General features: G+C 52.8%; 1 protein-coding gene across 4 annotated transcripts in view; it reads right to left on the reverse strand.

The window, feature by feature from the left end:
* Nucleotides 1-22,033, reverse strand: part of HIPK2 (homeodomain interacting protein kinase 2) — a 169,142-nt gene that overhangs the window by 92,840 nt on the left and 54,269 nt on the right. For all 4 annotated transcript variants that reach the window (XM_053926491.2, XM_053926489.2, XM_053926492.2 and 1 more), the window contains exon 2: nt 19,897-20,980. In XM_053926491.2, coding sequence (XP_053782466.1) covers nt 19,897-20,980 — 1,084 coding nt within the window. The remainder of the gene's footprint in view (nt 1-19,896; nt 20,981-22,033) is intronic.

A 22,033-nucleotide genomic window follows, 5' to 3' on the forward strand; every position in this document is an offset into this window, starting at 1 on the left:
TTGCTGATAAAACGGAGCACCTGATGACATGGCAGTTGCTGGCAATTTAGCCTCAGAGGAGCCCTTCAGCGTCACAATGGATAAAGTTCGGCATCCGCAGCTGTGGAGGGAGGGCCGATATGACACAGAGCCAATGGAATCGAGGCTTGCTCTGGTTTTCGAGGTTTCTCTCCCCTAGCAGGAATACGTTGCTTGGAATTGTTTAAACTCTGACCTGGCACTACTGCATGGAACACAATTTATGTATGAGAAACAGGACTTAAATGAAAGCCCGGGTGGCAGGAGAGCTGGCTGGGGCTGCGGACCGGCTGGCTGGACGCCTTCCTGGCTCTGCGTCCTGGGCAAGGCAGGTTCTCGGTTTCCACATGTGAAAGCGGGGGTGAAACGGAGCTGCTCTGATGATTAAACGAAACCGTACACATGGCCATGCTCCGCGAAGGTACAATTACATTTACATATTAAAAACAAACACTGAATTCAGAACTGCGTTCCAGAGAGGAAATCCAGATGGTCTTAGAAATGTACTACGTGGCACACTTTTCCTTCTTTCAGGGAAGGTACTGAATCTACCATAACCAGGTTGTATAAAAAAAGAAGTTTGAAAAAATTCTTGCATTAAAAAAATCAAATTTAAGAAAGGCAAGCCCTGGCTGGTGTGTCTCAGTGGATTGAGTGTGGGCCTGAGAACCAAAGGGTCGCCAGTTCGATTCCCAGTCAGGGCACACGCCTGAACAGGGTTGCGGGCCAGGCCCCGAGTTGGGGGTATGTGAGAGGCAACCACACATTGATGTTTCCCTCCTTCTCATTTTCTCTCCCTTTCCCTCTGTCTAAAAATTAATTAAAAAATCTTAAAAAAAAAAAGTGGGAAGTTTTTAAAGTACCAACATACATAGCTACAAAGAGACAATTTTTTAAAAATTTAAAACAAGCCAGCAGCACTCACTGAAAAGACTAATCCTGGTGTAATTTATAATTACCAAGCATCTGAAACAGAATTTTCTTTTCAGAAGAGATACGTAAATTTAATAACATTTGGAGTTCATTTCTTTGGCATCAACAACTACCTAGAATGTAATTTAGAACCTGGAAATAAACTCCAAAATCCTTTGTGCACCACAAATAGATGTCCTGGAGTCCATGTGCCAAGTTCACGAACATTGGCTACGGAGAGCACACCAGGCCCTCACCGAGAGTCTGATCCGCACCGACACCAGCATCAGGCTGGCTCTGTGCCCCCTGCCCAGTGTGTTCCCACACCCTGGACACGCACAGCAATCCTGCTAAGGTGTCTAAGGTGTGCGGGGCAGGTGCTGTCCCCGGGGTGGGGACTATGGCCCGGACATTGAGTGGAACTCTGTCCTCTCTGTAAAATTGGGGGTCGGGGTGAGGGGTGAGGGTGGTGGTGGGCAGAGTAATTGTACTTTTATAATTCCCTTCAACTGAGAGAATACAAAAGGCCAACAAACTATAGCAGGCCAGTAATGTTTTGCAATATATTAATTACAAGAACATCTCTAAACATCAGAAAAAACACAAGTCATGTCCATATGTACTGAACGTGATTCTGTCTGCACACACTACATGGATGGAGCATACGGGTTCTCCTGCGTTTGTGGTGAAGGCCCAGCCCAGGCAGGGCAGCTGGACGGGGGGCTCGGCTCTAAAATCCCAAGAGTTAATGACTTGTTCAAGGTCACACGTTCAGCCCAAGGCTAGAATGCAGGCCCTTTGGCTCCTGCACCAGTATTTTTTCATTACCTCTAACAAGTCTGGTTACTTGACTGCGCAGTCACGAACAGATTAGGACACTGCAGTGGAAGGGGGGAGGGGCTAGCACATGGGCAGCAGGAGGCAGAGGGGGCTGAACCCCAAGAGGACTGGAGGCCAACTGGTGTGAGAAAAGGTGAAAGCTCTGGAGGTAAAAAGACCCGGCTGTACCACGTGGTGGTTACAGGGTCGCCGGCAGTTTACCTCTTCCAGCCCGTTTCCTCAGCTATAGCGCCGGGACGACATCTAGCGAGCTCTGCAGAATAGAGGTAATGTATGCAAAGTTCCTGGCACATAATAGGCACTTACTAAATGGTAGCTGTAGTTATTGTTTTAAGAACTCAATGAAAAGAGATAACAGGAGCTTTTTAACTTTGGAGCAAAAGAGAATTAAACAGAATACAGAAGTGCATCTCTGTAGCCAGGCACATTCCATCCCACTCACGATGATAACCCTCAGGGGTGGAGAAGAGGCTCAGCTGTAGAGAGCACCCTTTGGTGGAAGGCGTGCGTGTTTCAGAGTCACACCCATGTGGTTCAAGTCCCAGCCGCACCACCTGTTAGCCTTGCGTTGGTGGCAACTGGTTTTCTGAGACTCAGTTTTCTCATCTACTAAGTGGGGATGATGATGGTTGTCATGAGGACTAAATGTGGGCCCGAGCCTGTAGCAGGTGCTTGTTGCTTATGAAACATGTCAGGGCCATTTCCCTCTGGGTGTGAGGGTGAGTTCTCGCTAGATTCCTGTGCAGAAAAATAAAAACGTTTCAAGTACGGTGTTGAAATGGATACATTTCATCCCTTGGAAAACGTATGCAAATAGAATATTCTTTATTCTCCAATACTGTGTGACACATACATACATTGATAAGAACACTTACATTCATCAGAGGTGCAGTATCCAGCACACAGTAGGTACTTAATAAATGCTTACTGCAACTGGACACATGAAAGCGATAATCCAACTCTAAAAACAAGCAACTTCTGTGTGTATAAAGAGTGTGGTCCTTCCTTGAAGCAATTATTTCTAAACTGAGAAAAGAAATCTGGGGTTGAGGAAGCAGGAATGCACTTTTTTCCCCCACGTCAATAAATAATCAAGAACGGCTAAGCCTAAGTGTTCTGCATTACGCAGTACCTTGGGCTTCTCAGCTTTCTCTTTTGACCTGGCTGAAATAGACTATTTTTTCCACTTAGCAGAAATTCCTTTGATCTTCCTGGCTCATGAAACAAATGCGTTCCGTTAAATCCACCCCCTGCCACTCTCCCACAGCATGTTCCCCTCTCCCAGACACAGGTGTACTCACACGCTACACGGGATGCCAGCTATGCGATGAGAGGGGGTTCTGCCACCTCTCCCAGTGAGAAACACCCCCATCTCCACCACAGAGATAACGTCACTGACCGTGACACATGCCACCACATGCCTCAGAGCTCCACAGGGTGTCCCCCAGGACAGGGTCACTCCGTCTCTGGAGCCATGCGGGAACTCCGTTCTAGGTGGCCTGAGTCTAAAGGGGTGCATGCCAGGGTTCGGTGGTCTGGACAGTCCACCGTTACCTGCTGACCCCTCATTCCTGCATGTCCCAGTGCCGCCCGTGGCCACACAAGATCAGGGACAGATGGTGAAAAGTGAGAAGGGGCAGGTAGGGCCTGCTGTGGCATGCTGGGAAGATGCTGGATGAACAGAGAAGGCGGAGGGTGGGGGCTTGGAGGCGCAGTGAGTGGAGAGGAGGGCAGCGACGCCCCCTGTCAACCGTGGGCTTGGGCATCACTCATGGGGTGGCTGCCCCACAGGAGAAACTCCCTGCAAAACTGCAGAAGGATGGTATTTCTCTGCCTCGGGTGACAGTCACAACCTAACAATTCACAGGTTCACCCCGTTTCCTGTGGCCTGCCATGCTGGCTGGCATGTCTCCGAGCTCACTGCCCCTAAGCACACCCCCGCCTCTGGCCGTGAGGTTCACCATTTTGTCAAGAAAACAAAACGCCTGTTGACAGCTCAGCGCATGGACTTCGCTCACAGGCACCACCTCCATGAAAACCCAATAAAAAAGTAGTAAGAGAGACATACAGTGTGTAAACATTCACACTGTCCCCCACTGGCAGCAGCCACACGTGTTCTACCGTTGGGGGGGCGGGCGCTGCTTACCGCCCGGTCCCCAGGAACAGCAGTCCTCGTCATTAAAGTGACCGTCACGGCCAGCAGCTCCCGAGTACAGGCTGAGGCCCAGGGGTACCCACGTGGCCATTAGGAGGTTCTGAGCCGCCTTCCCTCCTCGGCTAGCTGGGTGGCCTTGGGGGGTTCACCACGCCACCTCCTGCCGGGCCACCCCTACCAGAAGCAGGTCTGCTAAGGCCAATGACCTGATGGTGGTGAGGCGGGGAGAAAAACTTCTGTACGCATGATAAAGAAAGGGATCTAGCTGAGCCTGGGGACATTAGAAAGTTCTCCGAGAGGCCAGAAGAAGCGAAGAACCACAGGGCCTCTACCAAACGATGTAGAGGGCAGTTTGCCACAACTTCCAGGATGCCAACGAGCACACTCCTGAGAGAAAGACGTGAGCGAGGCAGACCACCAGTAGTCAAGAATTACACCCTGCAAGAAATGTTTTGGCCAGATCACCCCAGATCATGCCTGGGGAATAAAATGGCTACAAAAACAAAACCGTATCCCACTCAACACAGCCTTAACTCTGACCACGGCCACTGCTAACTCTCCTCGCTAGGTTCTCCTGAAGGAGAGGGCCTGCTTCGGAGTCGCTGCGGCAGGCCGCCTTGCTCGGGAAGGGAGTCCAGTAAACCTTTCCTGAATGGAGGGGGAGGGAAAAGCGCGGACAAATCGAGACCTAGAGAAGAGCAGACATACTGAGAGTATTTGAGACTTGGGAGGACCGGCCAGAAGGGGAAGGTGAACCGCAGACAAACAGACACCCAGGTAAGGAGAGGGCATGTGGAAAGCCAGGGATCACGGATCGCTTGTTGAACTTTGGCTGGTTTTGCTGATGGTAGGGGGGGAAAGCCAGTATGTAAATACACATGTGGCAACATGCAAATTTTCCTCATCTGAAGGCCTGTGAGAATACAGTGTAATTATGCATGTGGCAGGCCAGAGGTGGGGGAGGGGAAACGCAGAGTCTTCATTGATTTGAGAAGACGGTCAATGAGAAGCCAGACAAAACTCGGGTACTTTGCACTTCCTCTAAACGGCGAAAGAAGGGTGTCATGCAGAGGAGCAGAAGTAAGGAAGGGTGAAATGGGTGAGCAGGGCATCAAACACCAGACTGAAGGGAACACCTGGTGCCTCCCTGGAGGTGACAATCTACAGGGGACACACTTTCACAGAGGCTTCCTCTTCAGAGAAATTAATGTCTCTGTGCATTTCCACAGGCCAGGAACTGCGCAGGCGAATTTCCTTTACTCCTCCCCTTTTTATATAAGACCGTGTGAGTGGCCCTGCTGTGGGGATCAGAAAGGTTAAGCAACTTGCCCAAGGGCACACAGGAAGTCGCTGACTTTTATTTCAGCTTTGCCAGCTCTAAAATCGACCACACCATATCTGTTAGCAATACTAAAATACCATAAACAGAGGTCTTTTCTTTCACCCCAAAGATTAGTCTCCCTTGTAAGACAAAGAGAGAGGGGTGGAGCAGCCGGGGAGGGGGAGAGCACGTTCTGCCACAGAGGCACGTGGCTGGGCTCCGGGAACCCAGATGTAACCACGTTAGTCAGAGCAATGCCAACCTTCACTTTTACACGCCGGGCTCTCAAAGAACGCTCGGATAAAGCTGTTCCTTTTCTTGCCAAATCCAGGAAAAAAAAAAATTGAGTTTTAGCCTAAGTACCAGAACACAGTAAGCCATCCTGCAAATTTTGCTTTTGTAGGAATCCTAAAAATCAGCTCCTATAGCTACTGCACTCACGCAGCTCTCAAAGCTGCTCCTATTGTAGCCGGCACGTTAAACAATTCTAGGTCCCGTTACAAATAAAGCAAAAAGGGCCTAAGCCTCAGTGCCTGGTAAAATCTCATCCCATGCCAGCTTCTCGGCCTGAAAAAGGTTTTCCTTTTCCTTCTTAAAAGTTAATTTATTCGGGTGAAAGTCACACAACACAGAGTTAACCATTTTAAAGTGAACTATTCTACAGCATTTCGTGCATTCACGTTGTTGTGCAATCGCCACCTCTACCTGGTTTCAAAAGGTTTTCCTCACTCAGAATGAAACCCACGCCCCACTCGGCAATTTCAGCCCCCTCCTCCCCACTCCTCTGCCCGTCAACCACCAATCTGCATTGTCTTTCTGGAGTCATCCGTCCTGGATATTGCATAGGAAGAGTCATGTGACCTGTGCCTGGCTGCTTCCACTCAGCAGGACGTTCTGAGCCTGCAGCCACACTGTAGCGAGTGCCGGTAGCTCCTTCCTCTTCACGGCTGACTAACATTCCATGACGTGCACACGCCACGACTCGTCAAACGCTCTTCCGCTGCGGAGCATTTGGGGTGTTTCCACCTTCTGACTATGGTGAATGCGGCTGCTATACATGCACAAGTATCTGTTCCCAGTGCTTTGGGGTACATTCCTGGGGGTGGAACTGCAGGGGTTGTGTGGCAATTTGATGCTGGCCTCTTGGAGGAACCACCGCACTGCTTTCCGCAGGTGGTCAAACCATTTTACATTCCACCAGCAATGTATGAAAGTTCCCGAAAAAGTTCTTTTATATGTAGCTAATTTACGAAAAAAAAATTCCTGAAGTGATTTTTATTTTATTAATGCTGACCTTTGTGGCTCATAGAAAGTGTCCTTCGGGGATTTATAGACTAGCTTTCCTTCTGCAGGGCTGGTGAGATCGCCAGCCCGGCAACCCCACCGTCCAGTATGGGGGGTGTGTTAACCACCAGAGCACAGGGAGGGCACTCACCACCCAGCTGGTGGCCCAGGACTAAAACCCGGGACACAATTACAAAAACAAATGTAAGTCTGCAAGTCCGTCCAGTGCAGGGAGCATGGAATACAGATTTTAAGTGCAGCAGGATTTATAGCAGACAAGGGCGAGGGGGCGACGCGGAGAGCCGAGTGGCCAGACACTGATGGATGGAGAAATGAGTGAGACCTTGAAGCATGTGTGTGATAAGAAGAACTAGCGGCAGCGCAGACCACTCAGCCTACAGCCCGCCTCGATCAGGTCCATGTCCTGCCTTAGGATGCGGCTGCCCGGCCCTGTTTGCACAGGAGGCAGCTTGGGCAGCAGGCACCCTGACAGCGAGGCGCGAAGAGTTGGAATCCTCCCTCGCTCTCGCCAGCCCAGGGCCCCGTCTCATTTCCCCGAGGGCGGCAGGGGGCAAATTTCCTGCAAAAGAGCTCCCCTCCTTCCCACTATGAAAGGCAACGCTGTCCTGTCTCCTCAGAAGTGTTCCATTTCTGTGGCAACACACATCCAGCAATTCTCACGCTGTGCAGGCAAAATGGAAAGTATTTAAGTGTGGTGAGTCTCGCTCTTGGAAAGAGGGATTCCATGAATATGCATAGGTCCCTCCCCGCTTCCTCTTTAGCACCTGGAGAACATGACCACGACCAAGCTTAGGCTGAGCATGCATTCCTTCCTCAGCAAGAAGTCAGACTGCGTGTGGAGGAGGTTTCACCGAGCAGCTGGTCGGCTGGGGCACACCCTGCTGTCAAAGGGCAGGGCAGGGGGACGAAGTGCCCAGCACGGGTCCCTCTGAGCGACCTACCAGGTGGTCCTTTCCAGCACGAGAGCCCGCAGCACTTGAACTTCAGTGAGCTTATGAACCAATTGCTCTCCACCTGGCATCTCGGTTACCCACATCCATCCTGTTTACATTTTTAGGAGTAAGATCTTGGGGCCAAGGCTAACCGGTGCCTGAATCCACCTTGACCCCAGGCAGCGGGGCTCTGCGGGGAGGTGCGGCCCGCCCCGCCTGCACGAGTGTGCACTGAGGCTGTGCACCCCAGCCGCCGGGTCTCTGCCATGGCCTTGATCATTTCACAGGTGGTGCAGGCACAGTGGTGTCCAGATGTCAAGCACGTCACGTTTCACTTCCGCCGGGACAGGGAGGGAGCAACATGCAAAACTGAGCAGAGCAATATGCAAATCCAGTGTCCCTGCAGAACGGAGCACAGGACTCCCAGCGCCAGGGGAAAAGGAACCATGGCTCCCCGCACTCTTTAGGGGACCCTCCCTATGAGGGTGGGAGGGCAGGAGGGCAGACAGGTGACGGCTTAGCTCAGACACACCCCTGGGCCTGTCCAGAGAAGCTAGGGGCTGTCCCTCCGCATCCTTGGGATTTCCCCCCAGCTCGGGGTCCTCGATGTCCCCAGCGTTCTGCAGCAGGGCAGTAGTCAGCTGGACAGAGCGGGACACACAGGCAGCACTCATGGCTGGGTCACTAGCACGTGGGTGACCCCAGGCCAGGCCCTGACCACACAGTGAGATGCTGCAGGACCTACCCTCAGAGTTAAGATGAGAGTCACACACAGCAACGGGACACTCAACAGGTGTCACCGTGGTAACTAAAGGCCTGGGCAAAGCAAACAAGTTCAGTTCACACGCAGAGCTGTGCAGCCAGCTTTCTAAATGGCTGTTTCCTGTGGGTTAGTATGCGCTTTATCCTCTGAAATCTGCATTTCTGAAGTTAAACCTCCCACCCATGTCGGCCTACAAATGATTTTACCTCTCCATTTGTTTCTCGTGTGACACTCTCTCCACACTATTCCCCCTCATGGGAGGGGGTGGCCCACTTGGCACCTCTGCTTTGGTGCCTTCCCGTCCCCAAGGCTTTCTCCCAAACGGGAGTGCCGGGGGAACTGTTCTTCCTGAAGAAGCTGCCGCGCTTTCTCCCAAACCAGGGGTGGTGCCCCCGGGGCATCTGCCGCGTCACGCACACACGTAGGTGTGTGACAGCACAGCACGTAAGACAAAGCCGTGAGATGGAGATGTGGCCTTCCCACACAAGCCAGGACACAGAGTATAAACATAAAAAGTTGGAAAGAATTTCAGCAGCACATTTCTCAGAGAAAAATCTCTCTTCACTGTTCCTGTTTCTGCCGGCGCCAGCAGAACCTCATTTGGACCTGCAGGGCCCCAAACCGACAGTCACACATGAACACGTCTTGCAGGGGCAGCCTTTTCACGTGACAGTGAAGCGATTAACCGGCAACATTCTGAAAGCTGAGATTTCACTTAACTGGGTCCCCCAGTGTCTAAGTGAGGTTGCTGTGTGGAGATGCCTCATCTACTACCAATGTACCCACCTGGATTAGCTTGGGGGAACCCTGGGAGTACAGACAGGGGTGGGGAAGGGAAGGAAAAGGAAAAGCCAGGCGTAGGACCTGGTGAGAAATAACAATACACGGACGGTCTCCACTATGTACAAGACGCACAGAGGGGCTCTGTGAAGCCGAACACAGGCTTCAGACTTACACACCTCCGCGGTTCCCAAGGTCCTGGTGGGGAAGGTCACCTGACCCAGCGGGCCGAGGAAATGGCACTGCTGGGAGGTCGAGAGGCTCATCCCAAGTCACCCAGCTGGCGGGATGCCGAGACCCAGGTCTCTGTCTCCATGTCCCTTCCCTAGACTAAGCTGGTGGTGGCCAGTCCCTTCAGCTCACTGTAACGCTGGCTGATGACATCAGCCCTGCATCTTACAGGGTCTACAAGCCAGACCCTGGCCCCGGGAGTGTAGGGTTTCCACGGAGATCAAGTGGCTGAATGAAGGACTAACAGGACGGATCACACCAAGTCCAAATATTTTGAAGAAAAAGAAATCCCTTCTGGTTGTAACAACTTTGGCACCTGAGTGGGGCAGGGCTGGATCTGGGGGCCAGAGTGGGGTGAAGGGTGGGGAGGAGGGAATCCTAAGCCGAGGAGCAGAGTGAGCTCACAGCTGGCTGGGTGCGGAGCCCCGCGGGGCGAGGCGAACGCCGGGGCCTGTAGATTGGGACTTTGAACTCCAGGTTAGGAAGCAGGATGTGGGAGCCAGCGCAGGGCAGGGGCAGGAGCCCAGGACCAAGGGAGAGGCTTCAGGGAGTGCCTCCCGGGAAACAAGAGGGAACGTTTAAGGACAAGGAAGGGCCATCATACGGCTCTGTGGAACGAGTGCAGAGAGTCCCGAGTGGCAGAGTGGGTGGGCGTGTGCGGCCAGGAGCTCGGGTCTGCAAACGGCTGTCTCACTGCTGGGAGGGGCACAGGACACCCGTGTCCTAAACCGGCCGCTCAGCCACAGAGGACACCGTGAAACGACATTCACGTGCTGCTGCCCCTCCTGCTTCTTCCAAGGAAACGAGTGAAAAGCTCCTGTCACTCATTTGGGGAGGAGAAGGGAGGGAGGTGGCTGCGTGCCCAGCATGCAGCCTTGGGCGGCGGCCCAGTTACTGGGGGGCACGGCCCAGGTCGTTCTGCTGGGAACCAGCCTCGGCAAGCCTGGGACAGCCACTGAGGATGGGCGCCCCTCCCCTCCCCCCCCCCTCCCCTCCCGCCAAGGCCCGTCGCGTAGAACACAGACAGGGTAACCCTCTGCATCCAAATAACCCATTCCTGCAAAACCAGCTACTTCTACATAAAAACCATGAGCCCCCCCCCCCATGATGGGAGGCTTGCTGTAGGGAAAGGCTGGTTTTGGAAAACTATTTTAGGGAGAAACCATCTTGTCTCACACACGAGCGTACTGGCCGTGGCCAGAATAATGGCAGAGCCAAGGGCAGGGCCCTGTAGGCACCGGAAGGCTGGACGACCAGATTTCACAAAGGCTGCATCTTCGCTCCGGACTCCCGGAGTCTTGGCGTATCAGAGGTGACAGTGCGTCACACCTGCTCCTAGTGGTCTCCGTGCCCACCTGTGAGAGGACTGGCCCGCGGCCTACACCATGGAACAGCACGCACAACAGAGAAACTGCCCCCGAGCTGTTTGCACAGGCGCCCCGTCCAGCTGTTTCCAGAAATGACCGTCACCATCCTGTTACAGGATGAGCAGGGACATCTCTCTGCCCGAACACAACACAACAAAACAAAAACAGGAAGAAAAACTAGGCAAGATAAGGTTTCAGGGTTTAACACTGTCGACAGTTTCCTCAGAGGTCTTTAGGGGTAAATAGATTTTAAATTAAAAACATGTCTCACTTTATTTGTATTTTGATGTAAGTTTTGTGAGTCTCAGGCGATGTACAGATTTTGTGGTGCCCCGGCCACAAGCAGGACACTGCGCGGTCCCCACGCCCCCAGGCCACCCGGCTGCCACTCAGGGTGAACGTTCCACTTTCACAAGTGCGAATCTGACTCGCGGTGCCGCATCTATTTATGTTCTGGGGGTTCACACTTTGTGGGTTTTTATTCGCCAATATAAGCTCTAATTTACACAGGGAAGAGGACTCCTTCACTGGAGGTCACTGGGTGACACAGAAGTGGCACCAACAGTTTACACCTCGTGTTCGGGCCAAGACCCTTTTTTTCTATGGTCAACATTTACATAACTAAGGTGTGACCCTGATCCCCAGTCCCGCGGGTCAGGACCAGAAGGGGCTCCATACATGGGGAGCTTATGGACCAGTCTGCCTGCCGCCACCGAGCACACACACCCGACACACCCACACCAACACACACACCCACACCAACACACACACCTGACATATCACACACTGGATACACCCACAGCAACACACATACCACATACACACACACCCAACACACACCCACCCACACCACACCAACACCCACACCTGACACATCACACACCCGACACACCCACAGCAACACACACACCTGACATATCACACACCAGACACACCCACAGCAACATACATACCACATATACACATACCCAACACACACACCGCATACACACACCCAGCACATACTCACGCATCCCACAGGCACCTATACTATACTGACGCAAACATCATTCGGACAACACACATCCACACACAACACATACACAACCCCCCCCCCCCCCCCCCCCGACATACACTGCCTTCAGGGGAGTCTGCAGAGAGCCTTCGGCATCACTCCAGTCTTTGCTGCCTGGCCCTTCTGATGTCACAGAGTTGGGGAGTGGATGCAGGACATCAGGGCAGGTATCACATGCAATATAGACCCCGGAGGCTTCCTGCAGGGCACAGCCCCCCGCCCTGAGACACCATGCCCAGCCCAGATGGCACAGCTTTGAGTCACGCGTGCCAGGGCAGGTCGTCAGGTGAAAAACGGTATGCCTGCCTTCCTCCCCACATCTCCCCCAAGCTCAGGGAGCGGATGCCGCTCTTCTCCTCAAATGTTAACCCCTTCATTATTGGGCTGGATCCTGTCCCTTCCTGATGCTGGAGGGACCCACTAAACACACTCCAAACACACAGGCCCTCATTAATTACGCACCCAATGAATGTGAAGTACAGTGCTGGGCCAAAGAAACGAAGATGATTCCAAGAAGCCTGGGGATGCTGGGGGTGTTGACAGCTAATGATGACAGCAGGCCAAATAACAGCAGTGCTAAACCAGAGGCACGCACACCGTGGAAGGAGCCCAGGCCGGAGTAATGGCTATTAACAGGGCGCAGGCTGTGTGCCAGGCAAGGTGCACACAGGTGCGTCGCACACATGTGGCTAGCTCATTCTGCCCTTCCAGCAACCCCAGGGACTGCTGTTATATTTCTCTTAGAAGAGAACAAAGAGCCTCAGAGAGGGTTGGGAGGTTCCCTCAAGCCACACAGCTGAGAAACGCCAGCTGGGACGCAGAGACCCACTGTCATGGGAAGGCCAAGGGCAGGAGGGAGAACCCTCAGGATTTAGAGTGTAGGAGTGGCTCAGAGGGCCAGGGAGAACAGGGAACTCGATTCAAGGGTGACACGCTCTGCCCTCGCAGCTTAATGGGACAAGTCTACGCCAGACGGACAAGGGCCAAGGACCAATCCCCACCCTCGGGTTCCAGCGCAGCTTTGGGGGCGGAGCTGCAGGGCAGGGTGCGCTCCTACTAGTTTCTTGAAACCTCAGCACAAAGCACAGGGTCTGGCATATCTTCGGAATTCAGAAAATTACCCGCTGGGTGCATAAATGAGGGCGGCAGCTCCCAGCCCGGCTGTGGCTGCGGGGGGAGTTCAGTAGCTACTTCGAGGTAGTGCCACATCGGCTGTGAATTATGCAGAAAGGGGGGATACTGACGTCTCCCCTGCGCCCTCCCACCCCATTCCTCCTTGGACCACCCACTCGCCAGTCCGCCGACCCCATCACGCTTACCAACTATTTTTGGATCTTCACTGTCACCACCGATGGGACATAAGGGGTCTGACCACAAGTAATGTAACAACTGACCCCACAGAGGGCTGTCACCAGTGGCCCCACCTCACCCACCTCGAAAAGGCATTTAGTTCACCCCCCAGGGGCAATGGACCCTGGACTCCATGTCTTTTGGAGCAACATTTGTTAAAGGATAAAATAATGGTAATGACAGTGACGATGATGATGATAAACAGGGTAAAAGTAAGCTTCTGGAGGTGATGGGTCTACTGAAGACACAGGGCGGGCTGACGGTTTCATGGACACACACCTATGTGCAAACTCATCGAGTTGTCTGGATTAAGTACGGACAGCTTTCTGTATGCCGATCATACCTCAATGGCGTGAAAAGAAAAAAAGAATTAGCTGCGCACCTTGTGTCCACAGATGTCACCTGGCCTGAGCCCCGGGAGGCCTGTTCCTAGATTTGTTTGGCAACCCAGGAACCTCTACTTTTGACAAGAACCTGGGAGAACCTGGGAGACCCTGGGATGGGAGGGGCCCTTGGGTCACACTTTGAAAGCAACTGGTTTATACCTTGGAGCCCAGGAGTGGTTCCAGCCCTACCGTCCTCAGCTTTGGGGACATGTAGTTGGCAGCTCGGCAGCAAAGGCAGAAAATTGGGCCAGGTTTCTGGGGCCAGAGTCGCGTGTGGGTTCACACCGTGTTATTCGAGAGTGTGTGCATGAGTATGTGAGAGAGAGTGTGTGTGTGTGCAGGGGGACCGCAGCACCTGAGCAGAGATGCGCTCAAATATGCACGTGGCTTCCGACGCCAATTATTCCATAATAAAGACAATTTTAACTTTAAATCTTTCACCGTACAGCTCACGAATGAAGAGAGCAGTAAGGGAGAACTGAAGATAGCCTGACGGCCAAGGTAACTTGCTGATTACTTGTCCTCGGGAAAGCGCCGCGGCCCTAAACACTTTCACGCGTTTACAGCTGTCTCCCTGGGCGACCGGGACTGCAGACGGGTTGAATATTTTGCTTAATATCCTCAGGTGTAAACCAGCAACTTTTTCTATTGTTTGTATGAGTAATAAAAGGCAAATTAATTTAAAAAGTTAACACCTGCAATGCATTATTTCACTTTCGGCTCTTTTCAAACCGAACTTCTAGTCAGTCACCTTTTATATGTGATTTATATAGATTATAATCTGTATAAAGAAGCTGTGCAATTTTTGAAACTACTCATGTTTATGGCTTTATAAAGCTATGCCCCTCTTTTGAAGTGGCTTAGAGCACAGCCACCCCCTTGGAGATACTGCAGGTTTGGCTGCAGACCACCTTGATAGAGCGCGTGCAGCAATAATGAGAATTGTAATCTGTTTGCTGGGTGGGCAGGGGGGGCTCTTGCCTTTAACTTGTAAAAACTGCGACACCCGTGCAGTACAATAAAGTGAAGCTCAATAAAATGAGGTCTGCCTGCAAGGCGTTCTCGAATATGCCATGTTCTCTGCTGATGGGGAAGAGATCATGGAGGGCTCCCAGTCTGGACTAATGAGGCCAAGGTCAACCTACAGGAGAGAAAACTGTCCTCTGGCCACAGACTGAACTCTGTCTCATGAACACGGGCCCCGGTCACACTGGGATCCAGACGCAGGAGTGAGGATGGCTCACAGTTGACATTCTACCACGGATGACTCAGTGGAACACAGTTACGTGGTGGGGACAGAAGGGCAGCCTTGCAATGCAAAGCTCTCGACTCTCCTTCCACAGCCTATTACTCAGTAGCTGTGGTGGGATTGGAAGCCAGGTCCTGAGGAGACCAGGGCTTCAGAACCTTTGTCAATAAACAAAGACAGCAAACCAAACAGACCGCTATTCCCTCTAAGCCAATTCTGTAATCACAGTACCAGAAAGGTTAAAAGCACTAAGTGTTCACATTTGCACTTGGGGTGGGGGGGTCCCCCATTATAATCTAGGGCCTCTTCCCTTTGTTCCTGAATAACCACTATTTACTCTCTCTTAGCCTCTGGATTCTCCCCAACTTTTTTTTATTTTCCATTCCAATTGATTAACCTCATTAATATCCTTAACTTCATCCAATTACTCCTTGTTAAATCCAAGTGCCTCATCAAAGCCGACATCAAAGCCGCCGCTGTAAGATGTCACTCCCCCACACCCTGTTTTCCAACCCAGGCCCTCAACTCCCCCCAGGCCTCGCCGTTTCCCCATCTTCCCTTATTCATCCCAACTTCCGCCCCATCTATTTCCTTTCAGATCGACCGCAGGGCAGCTATAAACCTTCCCTGTTGGCCCATCCCGCAAAATCGGTCCTTAGCTTGAATTTCTTTCACTGGGTTTTCTCATCATTGGTTTCCTAGAGCGTCGATGAGGATCTGCTGAATGGTCAACATCTGCAGGACCGAAGCGCGCGAGCGAATTACTCTCTAGGCGGCCTGTCTGTGTCTTTCAACTTCCTTGGACAGACTGGACATACCTCAAGGTGAGAGCTCATGCCTGATGCCGCACCCTTCGGTAAATGGGCTGCCGGACACTGAGTAAGCGCCCAGCTGACATCTCCCAATGGCTGTCTGCTGACCTGAACGGAATTCAAATACATCTCCACCCCCACCTAAAACAGCCATGCAATCAACCTGAAGACGGGCTTTGCAACTCAAAGAATCAGACAAAAAGGTCAGATTATTATGCAACAGTAGATTGCTGGCCATATTTTAAATCTTAAATTTTGATGCCTATTTTTGGGGGGTCCTAGCAATGACCTGGAATATTTCAAGTTAAGTCTAACAGACAAGGGTATTCTGAATGGCTCAGAGAGGAAACCAAAAAATCTGCACATTTTAATCGCTGACTATCTCTTGCTTGCACGGCTGTCATTTTGTTTGTTTTTCTTGAGAGGAGAACCGAACATTTGGTTGTGTTTTTAGTTTGCTGGGCACACGGAGTGGAGGTACCCCCGCATCAACGCACTGCCTGCTCCAAAGCAACGCCTGGCATCCAGGCAGGACCACAGAGGGAGGTGACAGGACTTCCAAGGGGAGGGGACAGTCGACAGGATTACCTACCACTCCGCTGCTTAGGGGGAGAGCACCTGGAAGGTGACACCATTGTGACAATCAACCCCTCTCTCCCCTGAGCAGCGTGTCTCAAACAGTGGGCTTGAGTATGACCACCTCACCTCCAATTCCGTGCGCGTGTGCCTGTCTGTGTGTGGGGGGCGGGGGCGGGGACTTTCCTGGGGGGCACTCCCCTGCAGATTCTGGGGCCCGTGGGTCTGGGGCAGGACCTTGGCAGAAATCTGCTTTTAGCAAGCGCTCCAGGTGATTCTCATGTGCAATGAAGCTCGAGAACCAGGGCGGTCTGGCACTGCACCACGCAACTGACCTTCGAGGTGGAAGGGGATGCCCGTGCATCAGGCTGAAAAAACGAAAAGCGCAGCCTTTGTTTCCTGAAACACACACCGTCAGCCTAGCCTCATAGAATACCTACAGCAAGAGGGCCCCCACCCTCGGCCAAGCAAATGCCTAACTCGCAAGGTAATAGTTCACGCCTGCATCCTCCCCCCACCGCGGCCACCACCTACCTGTCCAGGTAACCCAGGCTGCGGAGGGGAACATCTCTTTATATCACACTGTTCCCACATCACTAGGCGGGGATGAGACTCTTAAAACTGTCCCACTTAAAACAGGGAGGGACATGTAAGTTTTCTCCCCTTTGAAAGTGAGAGGTCCCGGGGGAAGTGCACCCAGCTCAGATACTGGGGGACCCTGGGAGACCACGCCCTGGCTCCACTTGGATCCATAGCCTAAGGGCCCCTCTGTACCAGGCAGCTCAAACACAGGCACATACATTCTCTTAAGATGTAGCTGGAAACACCTTCCTTCCCAGGGTACCCATGGACGATTGAAGAGCTCCACCCCACCCCAACCCCTCTCCCCTGTGACAGGCAAGGCATTGGGAAAATCAGCTTGATAAATATGGCCTGAGTGGGCTGTCCCACACAGACAGGACAGACCAGACACAGCTGGAGACTGTTCTTAAACAGTCAGATGGCTCGTGATGGCGGCGAGCTACTCCGGGGCTCCCATGAGGCCCGGGGGGAGGAGCGGGACGAAACATCATTCCAGGCAGAAAGGCCGGGCTGGAGTGCACGCTGACCATGCCCTTGAAGCCAGAGCAGTACATGGAGGGGCAGGGCATGAAAACCTGAAGGATGGACACTTGCATTTTTGGCTAAAACAACCATGAAGAGGAAGACTTCTTGTCCTCAGAATGTTAGGCAACAACCACTGAAGGGTTACCAGCAGTGGGAATATGGCACCCAGAGCTCGGGCCTTGGGAGGGAGGGGGTTGCTAATGAGAGCCATGGGCGAGGCAGCAAACAAGCCTTCACCACCCACTGGAGACGTTCCTCCTGCCCCGCCAGATTTCCTGCATGGGGGCCGCAGGTACCCGGGCACCAGGGCCAGACTTAAAAGCGGATGAAAACTGAGCATCTACCTTTTGGGTCAGGGGTGGGAAGTGTCACGTGGGTGCAAGGTGAGAAGACGCGAGCGCTCAAGGATCTCCAAGTCAACTTACTGGCTCATCAAGTTTTGCTCTTTCAAATGGAGTTTTAAATAGTCTTTTTATAGGCGGCCATGCTCACTTTTTAGTAATTTGAATAGAGCAAGTATCTGTTCACTAAACAACGATTCGGGTTGATGAAATGATAAAAGCCCAAGCAGCCCGCCTTTGCTGCAGCTGAACCAGTGTTCAGGCCAGGGCTCAGGGAGGAGCAGCCTGCGGCGTGCTCAGTCGGCTCAGGAAAAGTAAAGTGACAGCAGCAGCAGGGAGCAACGGTCAGCCCTGCTAACGCCACCCAGGGCTGGCTTTCAGAGAACCCCGTGCTGTCCCAGCCCCGGCCCACCCTCCTTCACCCCTCCTCCCCAGGCCTCCCCCTCTCCCTCCAAGCCCAGGGCCCCGGCTCACATCTTGCCTCTCCATGTAGCGGTGATGAGGCACGCCTGGCTCGCGCGCATGGAGCCTGCCCTAAAGGCTTAAGCAAGGGAGAGGAAGTGGGTAAGGGGGAGGCAGCGGCAAGTGGAGGTGCCTCCCCAGACGGGAAGATGCGTGCACACCTGAACTGAGAAGGAGAGAAAACGCTGGGGAAGGAAGGATGCAGGGACCTGGAAAGGAGCTGCTGCAGCCCAGGAAATGCCTCCTAAGGGGAGGGCGGGCCAGGGCCGGGAGACAGCCAGCACAGGGGGAGGGGCCTGGAAACCTGAGAGTGGGGAGAAGGTGAGGAAGGGGAGAGGGGCGCTCGGGGGACCCTGTCTTGAAGTTATCCACCGAGGCTGCAGGCTGAGGGATGAGGTGGAGGACTGGCCCAGAGGTTAGTGTATCACTAAACAAGGGGAGCCGATTGGTGGCTCCAGCTTGCCTTCCAGCCTTTTCTCTGTGGCCTGGAAGAAAGTGTGGGGAGAGCACATCCATGACTGGAGTATCAGACGTAGACGAGTCGGGACGCTGGTGTTCCTGCCGACGTGGCAGCCTCTGACGTGTGTCACGAGCCCTGACTTCTCGTGGGAGTTTGGTTTTGTTTCTCGCTACCTTCCATCTTTGTCGGACTGTTCGATGTCACTCCCACCACAGCCCATCACCGTCTCCACAGACCGTCCTGCTTCCCACTGTACCCACTCCTTCCTGGGCGCCCACCACGTGCCGGAGCAAAGTGCTTCACCACGTCACAGCCTGCCACCACCCTGACAACCCCACGAGGCCGGTGACTGACCACCCCCGTTTATGGGTGAGGAACTGGAGGCGCAGAGAAATGAGGCAGCAAGCCCAGGTCACACAGCTTAGTGAGTGCAGGGATCAGGGTCAAGTCCGGGCTTCTCACTCCAAAGCCAATGCTCTCATCCGCCCCGCCCCACCCCACCTAGGGCACCAGTTCTCAACAATCGCTGCACAGTGAAACCCCCAGAAATGCTGTTAAAAACGAGCCTCCCACAAGAGATGTTGATTCAGTTTGTAAAGATCAGGACCCAAGTTAGGTTACCTTTAAAAGCCCCAGTGATATTTAACGTGGAGCAGCAGTGGGAACCAGCATGCTGGGCCCCCAGGACAGTGCCTGCTGCATTCTTGGCACTGTGCCCGGCTCAGGGGGAAGTGAAGTAAACCCTTGAGGAGTGAGTGAAGGAATGAAAGCCATGCACTTTCCTACAATCCTCCCATCATCTGCTTACCACCCTGACCCCAAACTTGGCCTTCTCTCACCAGCAGCAAGCCGACGGGCCCTTAATCTAGTCCATCCCTTCTTGGAACCCGCCTCCATGGCCATGTAAACACCGTCTCAGAGAATCACGTTTGTCCTGTTAACCGCTGTGTTCTAACGCCTCAGTGCATGCTCCATGTTTGAGGATACAGTTGCAGCCTCCTAGCCAGGTATTTAAGACCCCAACAGCCCTGTCCCAACTTGTCCTTTTGGTCACAGTTCCCCTCATCCACAGGTCCTCTGTTCTGGCCAGGCAGGGGTCCTTGTCTCCTGCGCGTCTTGTGCATTCTCGCCACAGTGACTTCAATAACGCACGCCTCCTCTCTCCTCCACCCATGTCTGGATCCGACCATCCGTGAGGACCGAACTCCCCTGCTCTGCTTCTGCTCGGCACCCCAGCCCCAGGAATCCCTTCCAGCTCTGAACACGCATGCCAAGGGCCTCACCTGGCTCCCTTCTGACTTCTAATCACCATTTCCATGTGCCCACGTCCCAACTTCCCAAGTAAATTCCAACCACCTGAAGGCAGCCACCGCAGGTACAGAACTTTCTCTCTCCCGCAGTGACAGACAACTGCACATTCTCTGTACGTGCCACTGGCCGGTCAGCGTCTCCTGTCTCGGTGCCAACGGCCTTACCTGTAATATCTGGACTGCAAGTAGGTGGAACACACAGCCTTGGACACGTGACTGGCTGAGCCAAAGTCGATGACCTTCACTCTGTAGGGCTGTCTGGATGGATCCACCAGCATGATGTTCTCTGGTTTGAGGTCAGCATGGATGAGACCCAGGCTCTTCAGTTTCATCAGGGCCGTGGCCACCTGCTGGAGCACTGGGCGAATGTACTTGAGGGGCAAGGGGCTAAACTTGTTCTGCTTCAGGAAGTCATAGAGGTTCTGCTCCAGCATCTCGAAGACCAAGCACGTGTGATTCTTGTGCTGGAAGCACTCGTAGGCCCGGACGAAGTTGTAGTCGTCCGCGCTCTCTGTGCTGAGGCGGGCCAGGATGCTGACCTCGATCTGGCCTTGCCGGGCGTAGGACGGGTGGTTCTTCAGGATCTTGATGGCCACTATCTCGTTGGTGCCCCTTTTCCAGCACTTGACCACTTGCCCGAACGTCCCTCGGCCCAGGAACTCTAACACTTCGTACGTGTTGGTCATGGAGCACAGCACCTCATGCTGGACCAGCTGGTAATCGCCTTCGCTGTTGGAGCCACTGTTTTTGGACGTGGCAGTCGACGTGGTGGCAGTGGCGACGGTGGCCCCGCTTGCATTATTCTGAATCATGGGTGGATGCTCTTCGATGATCTGCACGCTGCTTGTGTTCTCGATCTCCTCACTCTTACGCTTGAGTCCGCATTTTTGGTAGGTATCAAGAAGGCTCACAGTGCTTCGACGCATTAGGTTATGTGGTCCGCCGAGGACTTGCCCAGTGACAGAGGTGCTGCTTGCTGATGTGACAACTATGTGCCCGGCGCTTCCTGGGAAGATGATGGTCTGCTCGTAAGGTAGGCTCGGGTTTGGGATCGGCAAGGAGGTGCTGACGGCTGTGGTGGCTGGCTGAGAAGGCGGCACGTTCTTGCTCTGGCTGTACACTTTGCTGTGAGAGCCGTACCCAGTCATGTCCCAGGTGGAGCTCGGCTCTACTTTCAGTTTCTTCACACTACAGAAGGCACTTGATTGAAGGGTGTGAGGGGAGAAAACTTGCACATGTGAGGCCATACCTACAAGGAAAAGAAAGGGCAGAAAAAATGTTTCAGTCGCCATCGCGTGAATAAACTCGGCAGGCTCACCTCCGTTCGGGCCAGTGGCTGGGGGCCCACAGAACGTTTTCCTCCCACTTGAACAAGGTTGGCAAGTGAATCTATTCCACCCGGGAGCACATTCTGGTCACTCAGTTTGTGGGCCAAGTAGTTCGGTGTTCCACCTGCCACCGTGAGCGGGGCAGGAGACTTGGAGACCAGAGCCAGGAACATACTAAAGGCTGAGATACATAGTCAGAATGTCAGGGCTTTGTGCATTGTTTGCTTTTGTTATAAATATTATTTGTGATGGAAACAAATAATTCTTCCTGAGTTCTCACTGGGCCTCCTACTGAAACTGAAGACTGTATCAGGTGGCCCAGTGAACTGTTACGTGATTGCTGTCCTGCAAGGTCGCTACTCCTTGTCACAGACCCTGACCGTCTGGTCCAGTCGTGCGAAGACACATCTGGCCACACAGGTCCCATCATGGAGCCACTCATGATCTGCCAGCTTCCGAGTGACCCACGACTACCCCCTTGGATCTTATTCTGCAATTACTCCTAAATGAATTCTGTAGGTTTGAGGACACAGGCAGTCGCTCTGATGTGTTTTCATTTAGATCATCTGAAACTTTACACCAGCCTTTTAGAGGAAGTGTGTAGTACAATTCACGGATTTTATTCACTCACTTTTCCTGGTAAGTGTATGTATCAATAAATTAATCCACCTAGAAAGTATTATTTCATACTGACATCTCACCCACAATTGAGAGAACCTCAGGGATCTATAAGAGCCTATCTCTTGAATGGCTGTGCAATTTATAATTACGGTAATACTAGAAATAAAAAAATCATAGAAAATGTATTAGGAAAAATAAGACAATGAGGAAGAGTAAGTTCTCAGAAGTGAAACTGGAAACAAACACTTGCCCATCTTCTAAGCTGCAGTTCATAACCATCTCTTACATGGGTACAAGTTCAAGGTTTCTGTGCAGCACCATCCTAATGTCTGTGTCTCTCTGACCCCTCCTGC

Source organism: Desmodus rotundus, chromosome 6, assembly GCF_022682495.2.
Source record: "Desmodus rotundus isolate HL8 chromosome 6, HLdesRot8A.1, whole genome shotgun sequence".
In the NCBI taxonomy this organism is placed as follows: Eukaryota; Metazoa; Chordata; class Mammalia; order Chiroptera; family Phyllostomidae; genus Desmodus; species Desmodus rotundus.